We start from the raw sequence: 20,750 nt of genomic DNA, 5'->3' as shown, positions 1-20,750 counted from the left end.
TGATCTAAGCTCTGTGAGGGCATACAGGGATTGTTGTCTGTTTTGTTCACTGCTGTATCCCTAGCCACAACAGTGCATTGCACATTGTAGGCATTCAATAAATATTTGCTGAATAAACAGTGTAAGAGCAGAACTTGATGAGCATTGAATTGAGAATTTGCTGACTTTGGCTAATAATTTATTCTGTGACCATATTCAGGATACCTGACATCACTAGGTCTTGGTTTTCTTGCCTGTAAAATAAAAGAGTTGGTTATCCCTGAGATATTTTTTGCCTATGAAATTGTATGATTCTGGAATTTATGAATTGCTTTTTCACGTTTATATTATTTTGGGACCCCTGCTTTTACATATTTGTTTTCTCTTGATTCTCTGTTTTTCATTTAATGTGCTTGACTTACAAACGATACACCAGTAGCAGAGAGCACAACTAGCACTGTATCTAAATATTATTCTCCACTAAATAGAATCAGAGCGCCTCCCTCAAGAAAAGGCTGGTTTCCACTACCGGGATAGGGAAAGTACGAGATGAAGTTGGAACATCTTCTTGCACTGGAAAGTAAGGAATCTCTTAAAGAATGATAGAGCATAACAGAAGGATAAGGAAGTCAGCTTGAAGGAGCTGCCACTGTCCAAATCTGGGACAATTTGAGCATCAAAATAAATGAATAATAATAGATTGTAACCCATTCAATAAAAAAGAAGTTCCCAGTCCATACTGATATGAATGAATGAATGAATAGGGAGGAAAGGATGTTCCATTACAGTAGAATGTCAACAAATAAATATAAAATCATTAATGGTGTTAAAATTCAGGAGTAAAAGTTCAATGGGAATCAGATATTTAATAGCCTCTCTCAAAGTCTCTCTCTGCAAATTACTTATTAACTAACTGCAAGGGGTAACTTTATAGTGGAGAACATGTCCCACACCACATTAAAGTGACCAAAGTTAACATCACCAAATTAGCAAAACAGACTGGTATCAGGTGCTTCCTGATATAATGCACTAAGAACCTTTGGTATACCTACCAAAAACGCATCACTTGAATCCCAAATCTACAGATTTCCCTATCTACAGTGATTTGAATTCAAGTTAATAAAGACTAAGTAGAGTCTGTGTGAAAACGGAGAAATGGATTAAAAAATTAAGCAACTGCAGTTGATGTGTTCAGTAACTAAGATATGTAAATGGCCAGTAGATTACTTTTTTTTTTTAAAGTGGCATGAATCGAAATCAAAAGCCCCTCAAACTGGCCCATCAGGCTAGGTATGATCTAATTTGTATGTACCTTTTCTCCTTAATCTTGTATCAGTCCATCATTATGTACAGCCACATAATCTTCTTTTCCTTTGTACTAGGTTCTGGCCTTCTGTAGGGACTTTAACTTGCTATTCACCCACCCCCCACCCTGTCCCCATTTCTTCTTCCCCTTTTGCCTATCTAACTCTTATTCATGAGACTTCCTTAATGAGTCATGGTTACTGCCCACCCTCCAATATAAACTTGTTACAGTCTTTTCTTCTCTCAAAGTGTCCAATTCTTTTCATTTAGGAAAAGAGCAAGGACTCCAGAATGTTAAGATCAGGCACTCTGGAATCAGACCTTGGGCAAGTCACTTACCTTTATATGCCTCAGGTCTTATTATCTTAAATGAAATTAATAGTAGTACCTGTTTGATAGGATAAGGATTAGCTGAATTAAAATATGTAAATATGAATGAACTAAATATAAATTAATATGAAATTAAATATGTAAATCCCTTAGAACAATTCCAGGCATATATTAGATGCTAAGTGTCACCCATTATTGTTGTGAAATGTATCACAATATGTAGTTATATGTTACATGGTGATTATTCATAATATCACTTCTACTGGACTCTCTAAGCTCTATGAGGGTATTAACCAGGTCTGGTTTTTTTTTTTTTTTACCACATTATACTCAATACCCACCATCTGTCAGATCCTATTCTAGGTGTTAGGTGCTAAGTGCATAACAGTGAATACATAAAGACTTAATGTTTTAAAAATCAGGAAATCAGGTCATCAAGAAAAAGGAAATGAGTCACTTACACATTTCATCATCAACTGATAGGCATACTTAATATTATCAGGTACTGGTAAAGAGAAGCTAAACTACTTCCTCAAGTCCAGGCAATTCAGTATTCTGATTGAAATTGAAAGTGTTTATTTCCATTTTAAGTTTAGTTTGCTTTCGTGTTTATGTGTAATAGTGACTTGTGTCAAAATATTATTTGAGAAACCAACCTTTTTATTTTTTTAAAAAACTTTTTTAAAAATTTATTTATTTATTTATTTTGGCTGAGTTGTGGCATGTATGCGGACTTCTTAGTTGTGGCATGCATGCAGGATCTAGTTCCCCGACCAGGGATCGAACCCAGGCCCCCTGCATTGGGAGCATGGAGTCTTACCCACTGGACCACTAGGGAAGTCCCCAAACCTATCTTTTTACATCCCTCTTTTCTGCACACCTTCCTCCTCCCCACCAATTTTACCTAGATTTCTTAAACAACTATAAAAGTCCTCTATAACACACAAAGTCATTTTATTCTGTATTTCCGTTAACCTTCTACCTTAGAATATAGTTGATGTTACATTTTCTTTTTAAGTAAACTTTCATAGAAAGTTCACTTTTGTGTAACTCATCATTATATAAATCAGAAACTCCACTTAAAATTTAAAAATCCATTTTTCCTAATGAAACATTAGTCAGACTGATAATGAGAGAATTTAAATAACCAAAAATTGTTTTAATTTTATATACAGAAAGGATATGGCATTTGATGTTATAAACATCTGCATTTTATGATTAGTTCATTTTTCAAAAATATACATCCTTAATTTATATACTTATGTCCTATAAAGTGACATAGTGGGAGGGACCTAGTGGAAATTATTTAAAAGTTTCCTGTAGGTATGTGGATGAGAAATTGCTTTTTCCATTTATTGTTTCTTTTCCTATAAATTGAACTATTTAAAATAATTTTGATATTGAGCTTCTTAATAAGGAGTTGTTTGTTATTGGTTTTAACTGACTTTTTACAAGGTTATCTTCCCTGAAAAGGTACCCCAATATCTTTTCCACATTCATTAGTTATATAATAATTATATTTGGGTCTCTTGAATTCTTTTACTGTTTTTTTAAAAATACCAATTACAGAAATAGAGTCTGAGGGAAACATGGTATCTTAGTCCATTTAGGCTGTTATAACAGAATACCATAGACTGGGCGGCTTATAAACAACAGAAATTTATTTCTTACCATTCTGGAGGCTGGGCAGTCCAAGGTCAAGTTCCCAGCAGATTCATTGTCTTGTGAGAGAACCCACTTCCTGGTTCATAGATGGCCGTGTTCTTGCTGTGTCCTCATATGGCGGAAGGGACAGAGGAGCTCTCTGAAGTCTCTTTCATGATGGCATTAATCCCATTTGTGAGAATTTGACCCTCATGACCTAATCACCTCCCATGGGCCCCACTTCCAAATACCATCACACTGGGGATTAGGGTTCAATATACGAATTGGCAGGGGGGGGGCGACACAGACATTTACTTCATGGCACATGGTTTAGCAGTAATAGGTCTGATAAAGAAAAGGCTTTACTTAATTCTGACTTAAATATGAGACAATGATATTTTGTACCCAACAAAAAATTTCCCTTAATTAAAAAAAAATTTTGAAACTTAACACATTTTAAATCAACTATATTCCAGTAAAAATTAAAGAAAAAAAAAGAAAAAGCAAGATACATATGAAAAAAAAGCTGTTTATTATGGAAAACTTTGTATGTGCAAGGTAAACAGAAGAGTTTAATGAATGCCCAGTGTCTATCACTCAGCTTCCATAGTAATCAACATGCTATCATTTTAATTTCATCTATACCATCATCCATTCTCTAACCATTGCTAAATTATTATCATTATTACTTTTGCAGTATTTTGGAATTTGGTAATATTTAGATATATTGAAAAATAGAAATCTTGGATATACTCATGTAACCAATATCTCTCCATGATATAGAACATTTTGATCACACCAGAAAGATTCTATATGTCTCTTTGTAATCAAATCCCACCACCACCATCATAAAAGCATATATTTATAAGTTGGACTTCATCAGAATTCCAAAAGATATTAAGAGGATGAAAAGGCAAAGCAAAAGATGATGATAAAATATTTTTAAATAGTATCTAATAAAACTTTTATCTAAAGCATATAAATCATGCTCTCAGAAGTCAGCAATAAGATTGCCAACCTCTACTCTAGACCTGTACTTACTGGACATCAAAGCAGAGATGTTGAGTAGGTAGTTGGATATATGAATATAGTGTACGGGGGAGAAGTCAAAGTAGGAGACATAAATTTTAGAGCCATCAGCATACAGGTGCTATTTTAAAATCATGAGATCAGGGACTTCCCTCGTGGTGCAGTGGTTAAGAATCCACCTGCCAATGCAGGGGACATGGGTTTGATCCCTGGGCCGGGAAGATCCCACATGCCGTGGAGGAACCAAGCCCGTGCGCCAAAACTAATGAGCCCACCTGCCACAACTACTGAAGCCTGCGCGCCTAGAGCCCATGCTTTGCAACAAGAGAAGCCGCCGCAATGAGGAGCCTGCGCACCGCAATGAAGAGTAGTCTCCGCTCACTGCAACTAGAGAAAGCCTGCAGGCAGCAACAGAGACCCAATGCAGCCAAAAATAAATAAATAAAACTTTTTAAAATGAATGAAAAAAATCATGAGATCAGATGAGATCAACAGCAGAGGTAGGACAGGAAGATGAGAAGGAACCAAAATAGGATTCAGGAGTGGCCTGTGTCCTATGAGGAAAAACCAGAAGAATATGTTGTTCTGGAAAACAGAAGATTGATCAACTCTGTTGAATGCTAAGTGAAATCAGATGAGATATGAGGTTTGTCCATCACGCTTAGCAATGTAGATGCATGCCATTACTAACCGTGGCAAGACTTCTGGTGGAATGATAAGAATAAAAACACATACAGTGTGGTTTCAAGAGAAAGGAGAATTAGAGATGAATATGGACAACTGAAGGAATTTTGCTGTGAAAGGAAACAGAAAATTAAGTAGTTGTTTGATGGAGGGTATAGGAGTCAAGGGTTTTGTGTTTTTTGGGGGGGGGAGTAGTAGGAGTTATCAACATATAGATGTTCATATGCTGATTGGAGTGATCCAATAAGAGGGAAAATTGATACAGGAGAGAGAAGAAAGTTGCTGGAAGTGACATCTTTGAATGGGTTAGGGCAGAATAGGGATCATTAATGCACATTATGCATGAATGATCATGATTTTTTTGCATATCTTCTGTGTATACCCTTTCTCAATTGTTCTTTTAGGTACTTTAAGTAATGATCTTTAACTCTTGAATTGGAAGAATTTCCTAAAGTACTTGAAACATATCCATTTATTCTCCTACTGAGTGTCTTAAAGAATTTATTGTTCCTAGGGAATATGTCACATAATGAGGATCAAAATAACCAGACAGAGGACCTGGATAGGCATTTTCCCAATGAAGACTTATAGATGGCCAAGAGGCATGTGAAAAGATGTTTGACATCACTAATCATCAGGGAAATGCAAATCAAAGCCACAGTGAGATAGCCCCTCACACCTGTCAAAATGGCTACTTATCAAAAAGTCAACAAATAAGGGAACTCTCATGCACTATTGGTGGGAATGTGCAGCCACTGTGGAAAACAGTACAGAGGTTCCTCAAAAAATTAAAAATAGAAGTACCATACAATTCAACAATTCCACTTCTAGGTATTTTTCTGAAGAAAACAAAAATACTAATTTGAAAAGATACATGCACCCTATGTTCATAACATTATTTACAGTGTATGGAAGCAACCTAAGTGCCCATCGATAAGTGAATGGATAAAGAAGATGTGGTTATGTGTGTGTGTGTGTATATACACACACACACACATTTTTTATGGCTGATGTCATTTGCGACAACATGGATGGACCTAGAGGGTATTATGCTAAGTGAAACAAGTCAGACAGATACCATATGATTTCATTTATATGTGGAATCTAAAAAATAAAACATATGAACAAACATAAGAAAACAAAAACAGAGATACAGATACAGAGAACAAACAGGTAGTTGCCAGAGGGGAGAGAGGTGAGGGGATGAGTGAAATAGATGAGGAAGATTAAGAAGTACAAACTTCCAGTTACCAAATAGATGAGTCACAGTGATGAAATGTACAGTGTGGGGGATATAGTGAATAATAATGTAAGATCTTTGTATGGTGACAGATGGTAACTAGATTTCCTGTGGTGGTCATTTGAAATGTATAGAAATATCAAATCATTATGTTGTGTACCAGGAACTAATAACATAGTGTTATGGGTCAATTATACTTCAAAAACAAACTCGTAGAGAAAGAGATCAGATTTGTGGTTATCAGAGGCGGGGGTTGGGAGGTAGGAAACTGAATGAAGGTGGTCAAAAGGTGCAAACTTCCAGTTGCAAGATAAATAAGTACTAAAGATGTAACGTGCAACACAATAAACATGATTAACACTGCTGTATGTTATATATGAAAGTTGTTAAGGGAGTAGATCCTAAGAGTTTTCATCACAGGGAAAATTTTTTTTTTCTTTGTATCTGTATGAGATGATAGATGTTCACTACACTTATTGCGGTAATAAAAAAAAAAAATTTCCAAGTAGCCAGAGTTTTTTTGAAAAGATTCTTAGGGCAGCCAAATTCCAAGTAGCTAACAGGACCAAGATGGCTAATAAGACTATTACATACTTTTATCATTTAATATTAATGTAGAAGTCTTCATGTATTCAGGCTTTTCTTATATTTTATATGCATCCAAAAAATTTGCTTGTGTGTGTTTAAACAAAAAGAATTACAGACTTCAGGATCTCTTGCTTTCTAGTGGTGTTGAATGATCAATTCAGAAGAATCTGGCCAATATATTTGATGCACTAGAAAAAAAAGTGAATTAAAAATTTTTACAGTAGTTGAAAGTGTGCCCTCTTGTGGACTCTTCAGTAATTTTACATAAAAGCATTTTCTCTCATAATTTAGATTAAATTAATTGTGTATCATCAAGTGTGTAATGGTCAAAAGTTGTAGGTTAGACCTACATCCAAATGTTATAGTTCTTTAAGACCTCAGCCTCATTTAGAAAGAAATAAAATGACCATTGTTTGATTTTTGTATTTCTAATACCATTGTATAGGAAATCATCTTGTGTTATAAGAATCAGTCTTAAACTATATTGAGATAGGCTCTTTCTTTTGCAGTGGAAAAGAATGAGAAATAAAATTTTCGATGTGAAGGTGTACTAGTAACCCAAATAACTCGTAGTAGCACTTGGAAATTTCCTCCATGGCCTCTATGTTTTTAAAAAAAAAAACAAAACAAATTCCAGGGCTCAGGACTATTTTTCTCCTGATGAAGCTTGCAGTTTTGTGTATTTTGTTATCATTAGACATCATGTAACTACTCTGCACCTCTGTAAGTCAGTTTAACTGTCATAATCAAGGGGGACCTTTTAAGGTAATATGAACTTTTGTTAAAGTCAGTTCAAATAAAAATGCATGTGAAATAAATTGATAAGAACAAGACTGATTAGAGAAATATATAAAGTTATACTAATTGTTTTACTTCTCAGTGAACATACACATATTCTATAAAGTGCTTTTGAGACACCCTAAATCTCAACCAGATTTACTTCTTAGTGACTTCTCTTTCTCTCTCTTTTTTTTTTTTTTTTTTGCGGTACGCGGGCCTCTCACTGTTGCGGCCTCTACCGTTGCGGAGCACAGGCTCCGGACGCGCAGGCTCAGCGGCCATGGCTCACGGGCCCAGCTGCTCCGCGGCACGTGGGATCTTCCCGGACCGGGGCACGAAATCGTGTCCCCTGCATCGGCAGGCGGACTCTCAACCACTGCGCCACCAGGGAAGCCCTCTTTCTCTTCATAATAGTACTCAGTAATGTAAATATATCTTCCTATTACATACTAAATATATTAAGATATAACAACATTGCTGAATACGCGTTATTGGTATCCAGCATGGTGGCTGCAGAGAGCTCAGGATTCCAAAAGCAAAGCATGTGTTTAGAGAGAGCTTTAGAGCTTTGTTTTATTTTGCATTTTTCTTATTTAATGGAAATAATTTAGAACTATAGAAAGGGAGAAATGTTTTAAAGAAGTGAAAATTTTTACAGACAGCTGATTGGGAACTGTTTTTGAGCTAGGATTTGAAGAAGGTCTTTTGGAAGTGTCTTTAAACAGAATGAAAAATTCATTCTTAAATAGTAGGCAGCAAAAAGGAATCTGGAGGTAACTTGATAAAGTGAAAGGATTCTGCTGGAGAGGTGCCACTCTAGGGGGTCGCTGTTACCTATTTAAAATAGTAAATAGTACAACATGTATTTATTTACTTATCTAGCTACGTAGGATTTACATGCCACCTATTTCCCAAAAGAATTTGAGATAGCTTATTCTATTAAATGTAATATAAACTGAGACAATAAAACTGTACCAGTTTTAAGCCCTCTCGGGAGGGAGCCTCCTTCCTCACCAAAGAAAAAAGAAGGAAAAAAAGAAATTAACATTACTAAGGAAGAAAAGTGCTAATTAGCTAAATAGTCCACACATATAAAATGTTGGTTTATTCAAAATAATGTTATAATCATGTAAGACAATGTAGTATAAAGAATACTGAACTAGAAATCCAAACATTTGTAGTCTTGACTAGGTCACTTACAAGCTGTGAGACCTTCAACAAACATTTAGCTTCACTGAGGAACATTTCCTTTACCTTTTATTGGTTTGTCTTTTCTGTCCTAGCAATGTAGATATTTCCCAGTTTTATGCCCTTCAGATATGCTTGAGAATGTAAGGTTTGGTTAGAAACACCTGAGTTCACATATCATCTCTGCTGTGTGCTGTGTAGCCACAGGCAAAACATTTAGGCTTTTAGCCTTATTTTTGCATCTCTGAGCTAGAGATCATCTTCACAATCCTCTGACTTTGGTAATTGAGGAAATGTATGTGTTAATGTCTGGCATGTAAGAAGTGCTAAAAAAATTTCTACTACAAAAGTTACCTGGTCTCTTGCCTGTCTCATCTGTTATTATAATTTAACTGTTACCAGTCTTCTATGGATCACTTCCATATTTATAACTGTATTTCTGACCTCTTTTGTCGATTCCAGAATTTCCAAGTTCCTACTTTAGACATCTCCTACAACTGGATGTTACTTTGGCATTTTAATCTGAATGAATCCAAAATCAGACCATCATTATATTTCAATATTGCAGTATTCTTCCAACAACTTACTGCCTCTATTTTCATTCTCTACCACCCCATCTTCCTTATCACTCTTATTTTAGTCTTACTAAGTTCATTTATATCAAGGGTATTAAAAAAAAAAATCAGGGCTTCCCTGGTGGCGCAGTGGTTGAGAGTCCGCCTGCCGATGCGGGGGACACGGGTTTGTGCCCCGGTCCGGGAGGATCCCACATGCCGCGGAGCGGCTGGGCCTGTGAGCCATGGCCGCTGAGCCTGCGCGTCCGGAGCCTGTGCTCCGCAACGGGAGAGGCCACAGCAGTGAGAGGCCCGCGTACCACCAAAAAAAAAAAAAAAGAAATCAACATTTCATAACAAATACTTTTGCAGGGTCTAATTCATCTTTCTGGCCTTATGCTCTGGCCAAAGTGCTTATTAATGTACCCTGCATATTATATTAGTCTTTAACACCTAGCACCGGGTCTTCATACAGTAGATTCTTAACATAGGTTTCATAGATAATTATACAAATATACCACAGAAATCTGTGTACATATAGCAGCACCTATTAGAAGGCTCATTTAATGTTTTTCATTTCAATACATATTCTATATCATTGTTGTTCTGATTTATAAAATAATTGTCTAATAGTTTTTTTTTAAATCCAAGCAACACAGATATAAATATTACAAAAATAGGAATTCCCCAAAATACCAGAATACATCCTAACCATTGCTAATGGTTAAAAAATATATTCTTAAAGAACCTTTTTTCATGCCTATCATTTGTGTAAACATGTATTTTAAGCAAAAATGGGCTTGAACTGTACACATTGATATTATTTTCAGTTTGCAGTATCTATATGAGAAGCTAACATCCGTCTTCTCATGTAGATACAATTTAAAAACAGGAAGAAAAAAGGGAAAAAATTTTTTTCTCCTTGTACCTCTTAGGATTTAGATTTATTCTCTTAACAACTTTCCTATATATCATACAACAGTATTAGCTATAGTCATCATGTTGTACATTACATCCCTGCTAATTATAACTGTAAATGTGAACCTTTTGACCACCTTCCTCCAATCTCACGAGCCACTCCCCCACCCCCGTGTCTGTTTACTACAACTCTTATCTCTTTTTCTGAGTTTTGTTGTGTGTTTGCGTGCGCACGCATGCGTGTGTGTGTTTAGATTCCACATATAAGTGAGATCATACAGTATTTGTCTTTCTCTGACTGATTTCACTTACCATAATGCCTTCAAGGTCCATGTTGTCACAAATGGTTCAGGTTTTAATTCAATTATTGTTTTTCCTTTTCTCCTCCTGGAAGATACACTCCCTTTATAACATTCCCATAGCCAGACTCAAATTTCGAACGATAGAGACTGTTGCCATCTTGTTAACCATTGTACTTTGCTTGGCTAGCATAGTGTCTGACACAGTGACACAGAATACGTATTTTGGATGCATCGTCATGAAGGGCTCAATACTATAAAAGCACAGTGTGTTCTTTTGGCTACCATTTATAACTCAAGGAGTAGCTAGCTGTGTGGGTTTGGATGAGCTATTGATCTAACCTAGTATGACATTTTGAGACTATTTTAACTATCAGGTAAAAGGAAAATGCTTTAGTTAGGTCCAAAAAAAGGTGACACATATTTTCTGGAGAACAATACAAAGTACAATTTAATGGAATTTCACTTATTAATTTAAGGCAGACTGAATGGCTATTATGGGAAAAGTTACCAAATTGATATCTTATATTTAGCATACATTTATCTCATCGATGATATGCTCAGAAATGGAGGAAATAAGGGGTTTGTGCTTGACAATATTTAATAAAATGTTATTATATTATGCCAATTTTTAGAAGTTATTAACTCAGCATAAAAAGTATGAGGGTGTTAACTTATTCTTTATAATCTTTTATCAAAGACTGATTTTCTTCAACGTGAGTTTTCCTTACTGCTCTATAGTCCGATCAAGAAGAAAGTAAGAGTACTTGAAGTACCATAAAATGTGAACCAAGTTCAAAATAGACATGGTTATAAATTATCAAGTAAGGAATCTGATTCCATAAAGCCATAGTTGCCTTACTTTATATTTACATGATATAGTTTACTGAATAATATTCATTTAAATTTGATATTTCAGTCGAGCTATAAAATAATATTAGAAAAAGAAGGAGACATATCTGCATTTATGAAAGATTTCTGAGATAATGTGACAAATCAAGAAGTTTCCTCATTAAATAAAACTGGAATATTAGTACCTCAGGTTTATATAAGAATTGAATGAGAGTACATTTGATGTGTTTATTACCAGTTTTTATTATATAGTAGGTCCTCAATAAATGTTAGTTATCATTTCTACCAGTTTTTCACTACTAAAAAAGTGCAATTGTTGAGACAGATTATACACATTTTGGGGCTGTGGGGTACAAAGTGGCCGTCCAGGAAAGTTTATCTACCATCAGATTATGAGATTGCCTTTTATTCCAAATCCATTTCAATTTGAATATTATTATTATAACTTTTACCAATACTGTTTTATTTTCATTTCTATCATTTACATTAGGAAATCATAAATTTTGAAGTGAAATTAAATGAGTGAAGGACTAGGGTCTTTAAAAATCTTGGCAAGTGCTTAGAAGTTCCCTTCAGACTCATTATAATGGGCTGAAATAGAAATTTACCAAAATATCTTCCACTAATTAACGATTAGTAATTGTAGGTGTCTTGTATTGAAAGACCCCTTTCCCCTTATGCACCTGTGTTTCCCCTCTGCTCCTCCGGAAGTGTTTTTCCAGTTAGCAGTAACATTGTTAACTTTCTGGATCACTTACTATGTGCCAGGTAATATGTCAAGTGATTTACATGCATTATTTTATTTCATTCTCATTACCACTTACGCAGTGGGCTACTTTCTTTACTCTTCCATTTCTTTAAATCAGCAACTTTCAAACTGCTTTGATTTGGTGACCCATCATTAGAAAGACATGTTACCTAGACTCTCAAAGCAATGTGCAGTGTAGCCTTACAGTTCTATTCTCTCCATCTCTCTCAGTATTGCTCTCAACCCACTAAATTTATCTTACAATCTACTATCAGTCACCATTCACAGATTTTAAATAAAGCACTGCCTTAAGCGACAGTTCTAAATCACTCATTATAACCTTTACCATTTGGTTACCATTTCATTCTGGACACATTCTTCCCCAGAGATAATGACTTTCAGCTTCAGTTTTGGTAGTTTCATGAAAGACAGTGTACTTTCACAGAGGCAGGTGAACCAAACACTACCCAATCCAGAGCCAGAAATGCCATGTCTAATTAGGAGTGTGTATATTCACTTTTAGAGTTCTAGGAATGTTGTTTCTTGATGGTCTTTGGTCACCTTCTAGCATAAGGCAGCAACATTTCTATAGATTACTCATATTCATTAAGATCTATGACCTTAGCTACAATTGTAAGTCTGTTTCTACCGAAGTCTTCTGTTCTTCAAAATCTTCGATTACATGAAGTTGTCACAGTTCAGCAGTATGGTGTAAATATTTGTCAGTAGCCAAATACTTAATTCATAGTTAAAGCACCAGGCAAGCACTGTTGCTCCCTGCTTTTTCCCCCGCTTACTCCCAGTTTTGAGTTGACATCAGAGTGTTTAGATGCCTTTATTATATCAACTGAGAAAAATATTATGGTTAGATTTATTAATCTTCCAATTCACACATGATAACTTAATATGTAAATCTTTTTAGGCTAAAAAAACCTCCAGCCTAGGGTTGGGTCTACTTTACATGTTACTCTTCTGAAATTCAGGAAAATAGAATAAAGTCAAATAGCCCACAATAGAATCCCCTAGCATATTGTTCTTTATGGGTTCCTATCCTCTGAATTAAATACTTAAACATGGTCACTTGTTACTTAATCTGCTTGAATGAATATGGCAATTTACATGTTCAATAGTGAGTCATGTATGAATAACAGGAGGTTTTGTGCTGTTCCATACATAATTTGCATTCAGTGATTTTTTTTCCCCCATCAATTACTAATCATAAAATGGAACTTTCTTATTAACCTAAACTTAGAAAAACTGTACTGTGTTTTGATGACTCTGTCAGCTTTTAAATTCTGACTGATTTTTTTAAAGTGCTTGATGCAACTGTTAAATATGCAGTGCTTCTTTAAACTTCTTTAGTGATTATTAAATAATCAAATTAATTACTTCAAAGTGTAAAGTCCATCGTGTAGCAAAAGGAAAAATAGAGGATAGCCAGTAGTAATTGTATCTTTCCTATACTATTTCCTGTGCCTTTTCCCTATAGTGGGCTTCTACTAGCAAGTTTTGTGTCAGTCATTCATCAAAGGAAAACAGTGTTTTTTCCTTAGCCAGCTACTAAAAAAGAATGTACATATAAAAGTCATTAAAGGAATAAAAAGAAAAGGAAATGATTACTGTTGATAAAAAGACAGGATAGTTGTTATCTTTAGAAGGAGCTAGATTGCTAGAGTGGTTCCATGGATGCTTTTTAACTGTTAAACCATACATATATGTTTTAGGAAGTTTCTCAGTATATCTCATTTATCATAAAAGTGAGGAAAAAGAAAGTTCTTAATTTTAACTACTTATATACTTCTACTTTTTTAATGAAAACAACTTAAATTGTAAAGTTGCATTAAGATATAGGAGTAAGGGGAGTTATTATTATATCATTACACTGTTTTGAAGTTTTTAATTCAAAAAACTTAGAGGTTCTCTTAAAAGTTAATGACTAGCAGGTATAACCTCAAAAAACAAAAACATTTAAACTGTTTAAACTAAAAATTACAATTCAGTTTTCTATTTTAGCACTATGTCTTAGATAATTGATGTAGAGCAGACTTCTTTTGTTTGCCATTTATTTTATGAAGCTATTTAGTAAGACAAATCTTTTAATAATGTGCACATTATTTACTAGAAAGGCAAGTTGAAGCTAAATTTTTATGTATTTATGATGTGGAAAAGAAAATAGTGCTTGTCAAAATTGAGTATCCCTGTCTGGAAATATAGCCTACTAGTTACACGGACTCTTGAGCCAGATTGCTTGGGTTCTAATCTTTGCTCCACAAATTACTTGAAACTTCATGTAAATTAATTTCCTCATCAGTAAAATGCAGAAAATAATAGTACCTACTTTAGTTGGTTGTTGTGAGGACTAAATGAGTTATTGTATACAAAGCACTTTGCAGTGTGTAACATACAGTAAGTGGTGTATGCATGATGGCTATTATTGTTATATAGCTTGAGCAAACAAGAAAAGCAGAAAATTTTATTTTTTAAGCACTTCCCTAGTAGTAATATATTCGACATATTGTTACAAATAATTGTCTGTTTTTTGTTGCAGTGTTTGGGAAATGGGAAGTAATGACAGCTGGCACCTGAACTAAGTACTTTCATAGGCAACACCATTCCAGAACTTCAGGATGAATGGGGATATGCCCCATGTCCCCATCACTACTCTTGCGGGGATTGCTAGTCTCACAGACCGTAAGTTTGGTTATTTTATCTAATTTATGTTCTACTTTGACATTGATTTTTAAAGAGACTGTAACATTAATTATTTGCAGCATCATAAATAACAAAATGTGTAAAGATTTTAGATTTTGAATGACACACAACATTATTTTCTTTGGTTTATTGGCATAAATGTGAAAGTAACAGAATTAGTGTAGTCAACTAATAATAGATAAGACCTTAATTTCTGTTTCATGCTAAGGACCCATTAAGAAATGGTAGTGTGTGTTTGTTTAAAGGTCTTATATGATAAAGGGATAAATGCAAAAGTAAGGATCAAAGAAGATGAAACAAAGCATTAAGAAAAATCAAAACCAGAGAAGCATGGGTTTGCATATAGGAACTATTACAGACTTTTAAAAAAGCGTTTATGGAAATGGTAAGTGAAACTGCCCTTCAAAGAAGAAAATTTGATAGCCCAACATAATCTGATTTCTTAGTGACGTTTATTTTGGATGTCATGTTTAGTAATCTTTTGGAGTTTGTCATAGATGTCAAGAGCCTATTTTACCCTGAACACTTAAGTTTAAGAACATCTTCATTCTCTTGAGATTTAATTAGTGTAGCATAATATTTTAGGGACTCATTCTTTTGGTAGGCAACTCTGATTCTCAGTCCCTGGGTAATAGTGCAAAAAGCTCCTCACAATGTTAGTCTTTATCCTACCTGAATAAAGGGAAAAAGAGATATGAGAGGGGAGGGTAGACTGTGAGGAGATGACATACTTTTCTTTGTATAGCAAGCATTATGCAAGATATGGGGCTTCATAAAAGGAGCTATAAGAAAATAACTTCAAGAAATGTTTTCATCTGTTTTCCCCAAAATACTATTTTTTTCTGTTATTAATTTCCAGCTAGTTTAAGTGGGGGTAAAATAGATAACAGCCTACAGCTTTGCAGCAGGGCTAGTTTATAAAATCTGACATAACAAGAAAGTAGCCAGTAGGGTTAGAATAACTCAGGTAAGAAAGCTTTTGAAACAGTCTTTAGTTTTGGTTATCACTTTGTTATAGGTAAGGCATAAATTCATATAATATGTAGGAGTACAGAATCAAATATACTACCAGGAATTTCTTTGCTGGGGGGGGGTGCGGTGTCTGCCCATTATCTCAGCTGTACCTCATTTTAAAAATTTGCCCAATAAGCCCTACTTATTAAGTAATAATTTGTTTCCAGTGTTTTTATTAATAGAAACCGTGTTATTACCCATTGTGGCTGAGTGGCATGATAGTTATACTATATAGGTGATTAGAAATTAAACCAAAAACAAAGACACTGTAGTTAACTTTAACTATTAGTTTAGACAAATGAACAAATTTCATTTATATGAAGACATTAAATAACTGAATTTAAACTACTGTAAAACGTTTATGCCCTTTTGTTTGCTGTCAGAATAAAATGAAGAGAGACTATTTAGTAATTTATAACTTAAAGCAAAATTCCTTAGATATTTTTCTTCCTTCAGAATCCTATTCTGTGGACATTATTCTGCTACCAAAGTGAACTCTTTATTTTTGTATTTATTTAAGCTTTTAAAAACACACATTACTTGTCTATCTGGTGAAGAGTCAGGTATTGTTACTTGGTTTATTTATTTGATTCTGATAAATCTTATAACAGAAATAATACAGTCTCAGTTCTTGGAAATTACTTAGTTTTTAACCCTACTTTTTTTACTCACTTATTAAATTAATAAAGATTTAAGACATGAAAAGTTAGCACAGAGTTTTATTCTTAGAGAGTAGTATAATCTATTATGGTCCAAGGGACGTTTGGGGAGTTTTAATAGAGTTGTTTGGGGTTTATTGGGGGAGAGACGGAATGCCTTTTAATAAATTTGTCACATTTATATTTATAACTTATTTTTAATCCCCAAATACATTTAAACACTAAAGAGATTTCTTTCTGTCACTCAGTTTCTAATAATATGATTTTATTCCCAATAGTCCTGAACCAGCTGCCTCTTCCATCCCCTTTACCTGCTACAACTACAAAGAGCCTTCTCTTTAATGCACGAATAGCAGAAGAGGTGAACTGCCTTTTGGCCTGTAGGGATGATAATTTGGTTTCACAGCTTGTCCATAGCCTCAACCAGGTATCAACAGATCACATGTAAGTACAATCTGAAATAAAATGAAAAGTTTTGGTCTTACTAAGAGAATCAGTATTCCTGGTTTTACTTTCATTTCAAAAAATTTTAATACATAGTTTATTTTAAATTATTTGAATATCCAAGTGAGAATATAGCCTGTGATGAGATATTAATGAGATTTAAATAGGCCATAGTTATTTTGAGACAGTAGTTCTGACCATGTGATTCTATGAGGATCTTTTCGATTCTTATAATAATCATGGGATTCATCAAGACGGATGTGTGCAGAGGTCTAATGTTGCTCACGAAGTTAGCTCTCTTTTTCCTGGAATTGCTGGAGTAGTTAGAATTCCCAGGCACTAGGGACTTTAATGCTGGCTTTATTTGGAGTAGGCTTACATGCTTTTCATGTAAAGTATAACAGGAACTCAAAGATTAACTTCAAGGCTACTACAGAATTTGGGACTAATTTTTTTCTAGAATTTATCATACAATCTGAACATAGGTGTGTATTTTCACACAATAGACTTTTCAAATAATATGCACTTAAATTACGTAGCTTATTTACAGGACTTTTGCACGAGTAGACTTTTTAAAATTTACTTTTTACTACAAAAGCAGTAAATACTTGTAATATCTCAACACAAAAATGTAAAAAAGTTCAGAAGCCACTACTCAGCGGTACTCATGTGTCCTTCCATTCTTTTACTGTTGGTTAACTTAAAGTTCATTATTTAGGGGAATGAGGATAAAGCACATTATAATGGAGAGGTCTCTGCCATTAGCTGTAGCACATACTTCAGGGCCATTTTTAAAGCTGATGAATTTAGGTGAAATACTAAATGTGAATTTTCTGATGGAGAAACTGAGAAATGATTGGTTATGTCACTCCAGAAATTCAACAGTGTCTAAATATTATATCACTTCTTATACATGTACATCCTTAATCAAAAGTTTTCACCACATATTTAAAGAGATAAGGGAAATAGCACATGTATAGTTATGATTTACTGTATGGAGAGCTGCTTTAACATTGCCCCCAGAAATTAATTTTATCAGTGGATACCATCTTTATGAATCGTACTAGATTTAATGAGTGGAACAGTGACGTGTAGAATATAAGATTTAAAATACTGCCTATATTTAATTTTTTTATCATTTACCTTCCATAGTTGTGAACTTAATTTGCTACTTCCTAATTGCAGCTATTCTTAACCACTTGCTTGGGTTTTTTCCCCTGATGGCTTTATTTGAGAAGAGAATAAAGAGGGGAAAATTATGTAACCTTGGGTCTTGTCTTAACCAATGTGCCAACATTATTTCATTCAGAGGACATGCTCAAAAAGACAGATCCACTCACATTCAGATGTAAGGGAGAAAATATATTCCAAGCCCAAATATCAACTTCTGTGCATAATTATCACTTCTACCCTTCCATTATTTTGAATAGTTTAGAATAGACACTATTTTCTCCTTTGAAACTAATATGAACATTCTTAAATAAACTTAAAATTCCATAAAATAATGTTTGGGGTTCTTTTTTTTTTTTTCTGTTTAAAATAAAATGGGGGGAGGAAGAAGTCCGTAGAAGAACTCCCCTCTATCATTTTTTTGATAATTCTCTTTCTTCTAGGATTAGCGTCTTCAAAAATCCACGAAACTGTTAGACATGCTTGTGTAATTTATTTTTATACCATGTCTTCTTGATTTTCTGCCTCAGCATTTTCTGAATTTCACTGGTGAATTCTTAATCATCCATCACTGTTTTAATGTTTTGTATTTATTTTTTCAATGCCAGAGAGTTGAAAGATAACCTTGGCAGTGATGATCCAGAAGGCGACATACCAGTCTTGTTGCAGGCCATCCTGGCGAGGAGTCCTAACGTTTTCAGGGAGAAAAGTATGCAGAACAGATATGTACAAAGTGGTGAGGTTTTTAATAATTGAATTTCATAGTATATATATATATTTTTAATGTGTCCCATATTAGAACTTGTTTCACATGTAATTAAAGTCAGGTGTGTCCTTTAACAAGCTAGCTTGTCATCTGTTAATGCCGTGTTGATACCTTGAATGAAGCCAAGAACGAAAAGGAAACTAAACGGATGTTAACATTCTTGCAGTTTAATATGTAACTAAATTCCTTGGGAATTAGGCAAAGCTTAATATGTGGTTTGCTAGATATTTCAGACTTTATTAGTTCATTCAATGAAAGAGCTTTAGGAATTTTTTTATTTAAAAAAATCATAGAATAGATATGAAAGGAGTCTTCATTAATCAAATAATAAATAAAAATATCTGCAGAGCTTCTCAACATGTAGTACATGTATAAATAATTATACCAGGTATTAATTTTAGAATCGATGGTGACTATATTCATGGTTATGTAGTAATTGGTTTAACACTTCTGTTGCCTTAGCAATAGAAAAAGGTTTATAATAAGTATTACTATTAAGGAAAATTCTATTTATAGTAAGCATTAGAAAACCCATAAAAATGTGATGTCCAACACAGATATGATTTTTCTGTAGTCAAGAAGAACCTTTAAGTTAGGAGCATTGTTCTGGTCTGAAGCTTACTGAATCAGGCAAGCCCAAGTACTTGCTTCCCTCTCAAGATTAAAACAGTCAGAAGGGAATAGTTTAGAGAACCCAGGAAGGTCTAGTTTATTTAATTGGTTACTTGTATTCAAGAATATTGCCACATTTATTGACAGTACCTCCATGAAGCTTGCCATTCCATTTCTTAGTTTTATTTTTTAATAGTATTACTTTGTTGATTCTTTATATTTGTGTGTAAGTTGTGTTTTTAAAGCAATTGCATAGTTACTATCCATTTCCCAAAGTGAATCCAGGGAAATTTCCTTTCAGGAAATCAAAGGTAGGTATGCAGGGCAAGACTATATCTTCATCAGAACTAATAAGCTAGATGGCAGTCGTAGGAGACAGATAGGAATGGTGAAAGGAAAGCTAGAATTACACATACTCTGGAAGAGTGTTGGAATGAAAGAAAATATGGAGAGATTGTTGATTGGAAGAAAGGCTATAGGCATACCTCGTTTTATTGCACCTCGCTTTATTGCGCTTCTCAGATATTGCCTGTTTTACAAATTGAATGTGTGGCAACCACACACTGAACAAGTCTGTCAGTGCCATTTTTCCAGCAGCATTTTACTTTGTGTCTCTGTCACATTTTGTTAATTATCACAATATTTGAAACTTTTTTATTATTATTGTATGTGTTCTGGTGATCTCTGATTGGTGATTTTTGAAGTTACTATTGTAATTGTTTGAGGGCACTAGGAACCGCGCCCGTGTAAGACAGTGTAATCAATAAATGTATGTTTTGGCAGGACTGGCAGTTCCCCTCTCCTTGGGCCTCCCTATTTTCTGAGACACAACAACATTGAAATGAGGCCAGTTAATAACTCTACAGTGGCCTCTTAAGTGTTCAAGTGAAAAGAACAGTCACATGTCTTTCACTTTAATCAAAAGCTAGAAATGCGGGCTTCCTTGATGGCGCAGTGGTTGAGAGTCTGCCTGCCGATGCAGGGGGACATGGGTTCGTGCCCTGGTCCGGGAAGATCCCACATGCCGCGGAGCGGCTAGGCCCGTGAGCCATGGCCGCTGAGCCTGCGCGTCCGGAGCCTGTGCTCCACAACGGGAGAGGCCACAGCAGTGAGAGGCCCACGTACCGCAAAAAAGAAAAAAAAAAAGCTAGAAATGCTTAAGCTTAGTGAGGAAGCCATGTCAAAAGCCAGGATAGGCCAAAAGCTAGGCTTCTTGTCCCATATAGCCACCTAGC

The 20,750-nt window shown here is 34.7% G+C and overlaps 1 protein-coding gene across 4 annotated transcripts in view; it reads left to right on the top strand.

Moving 5' to 3' along the window:
• NIPBL (NIPBL cohesin loading factor) overlaps positions 1 to 20,750 on the top strand; it is a 191,663-nt gene that overhangs the window by 60,094 nt on the left and 110,819 nt on the right. For 3 of the 4 annotated variants that reach the window (XM_060009583.1, XM_060009581.1, XM_060009585.1), the window contains exons 2-4: positions 14,687 to 14,829; positions 16,802 to 16,967; positions 18,746 to 18,873. In XM_060009583.1, coding sequence (XP_059865566.1) covers positions 14,766 to 14,829; positions 16,802 to 16,967; positions 18,746 to 18,873 — 358 coding nt within the window. In that variant the 5' untranslated portion in view covers positions 14,687 to 14,765. The remainder of the gene's footprint in view (positions 1 to 14,686; positions 14,830 to 16,801; positions 16,968 to 18,745; positions 18,874 to 20,750) is intronic. The other variant, XM_060009584.1, reaches the window with a different exon arrangement.

Source organism: Delphinus delphis, chromosome 3, assembly GCF_949987515.2.
Source record: "Delphinus delphis chromosome 3, mDelDel1.2, whole genome shotgun sequence".
Lineage (NCBI taxonomy): Eukaryota > Metazoa > Chordata > Mammalia > Artiodactyla > Delphinidae > Delphinus > Delphinus delphis.
Note: the sequence above shows the minus strand (reverse complement) of the source record. Positions and strands in the feature narration are given on the sequence as shown.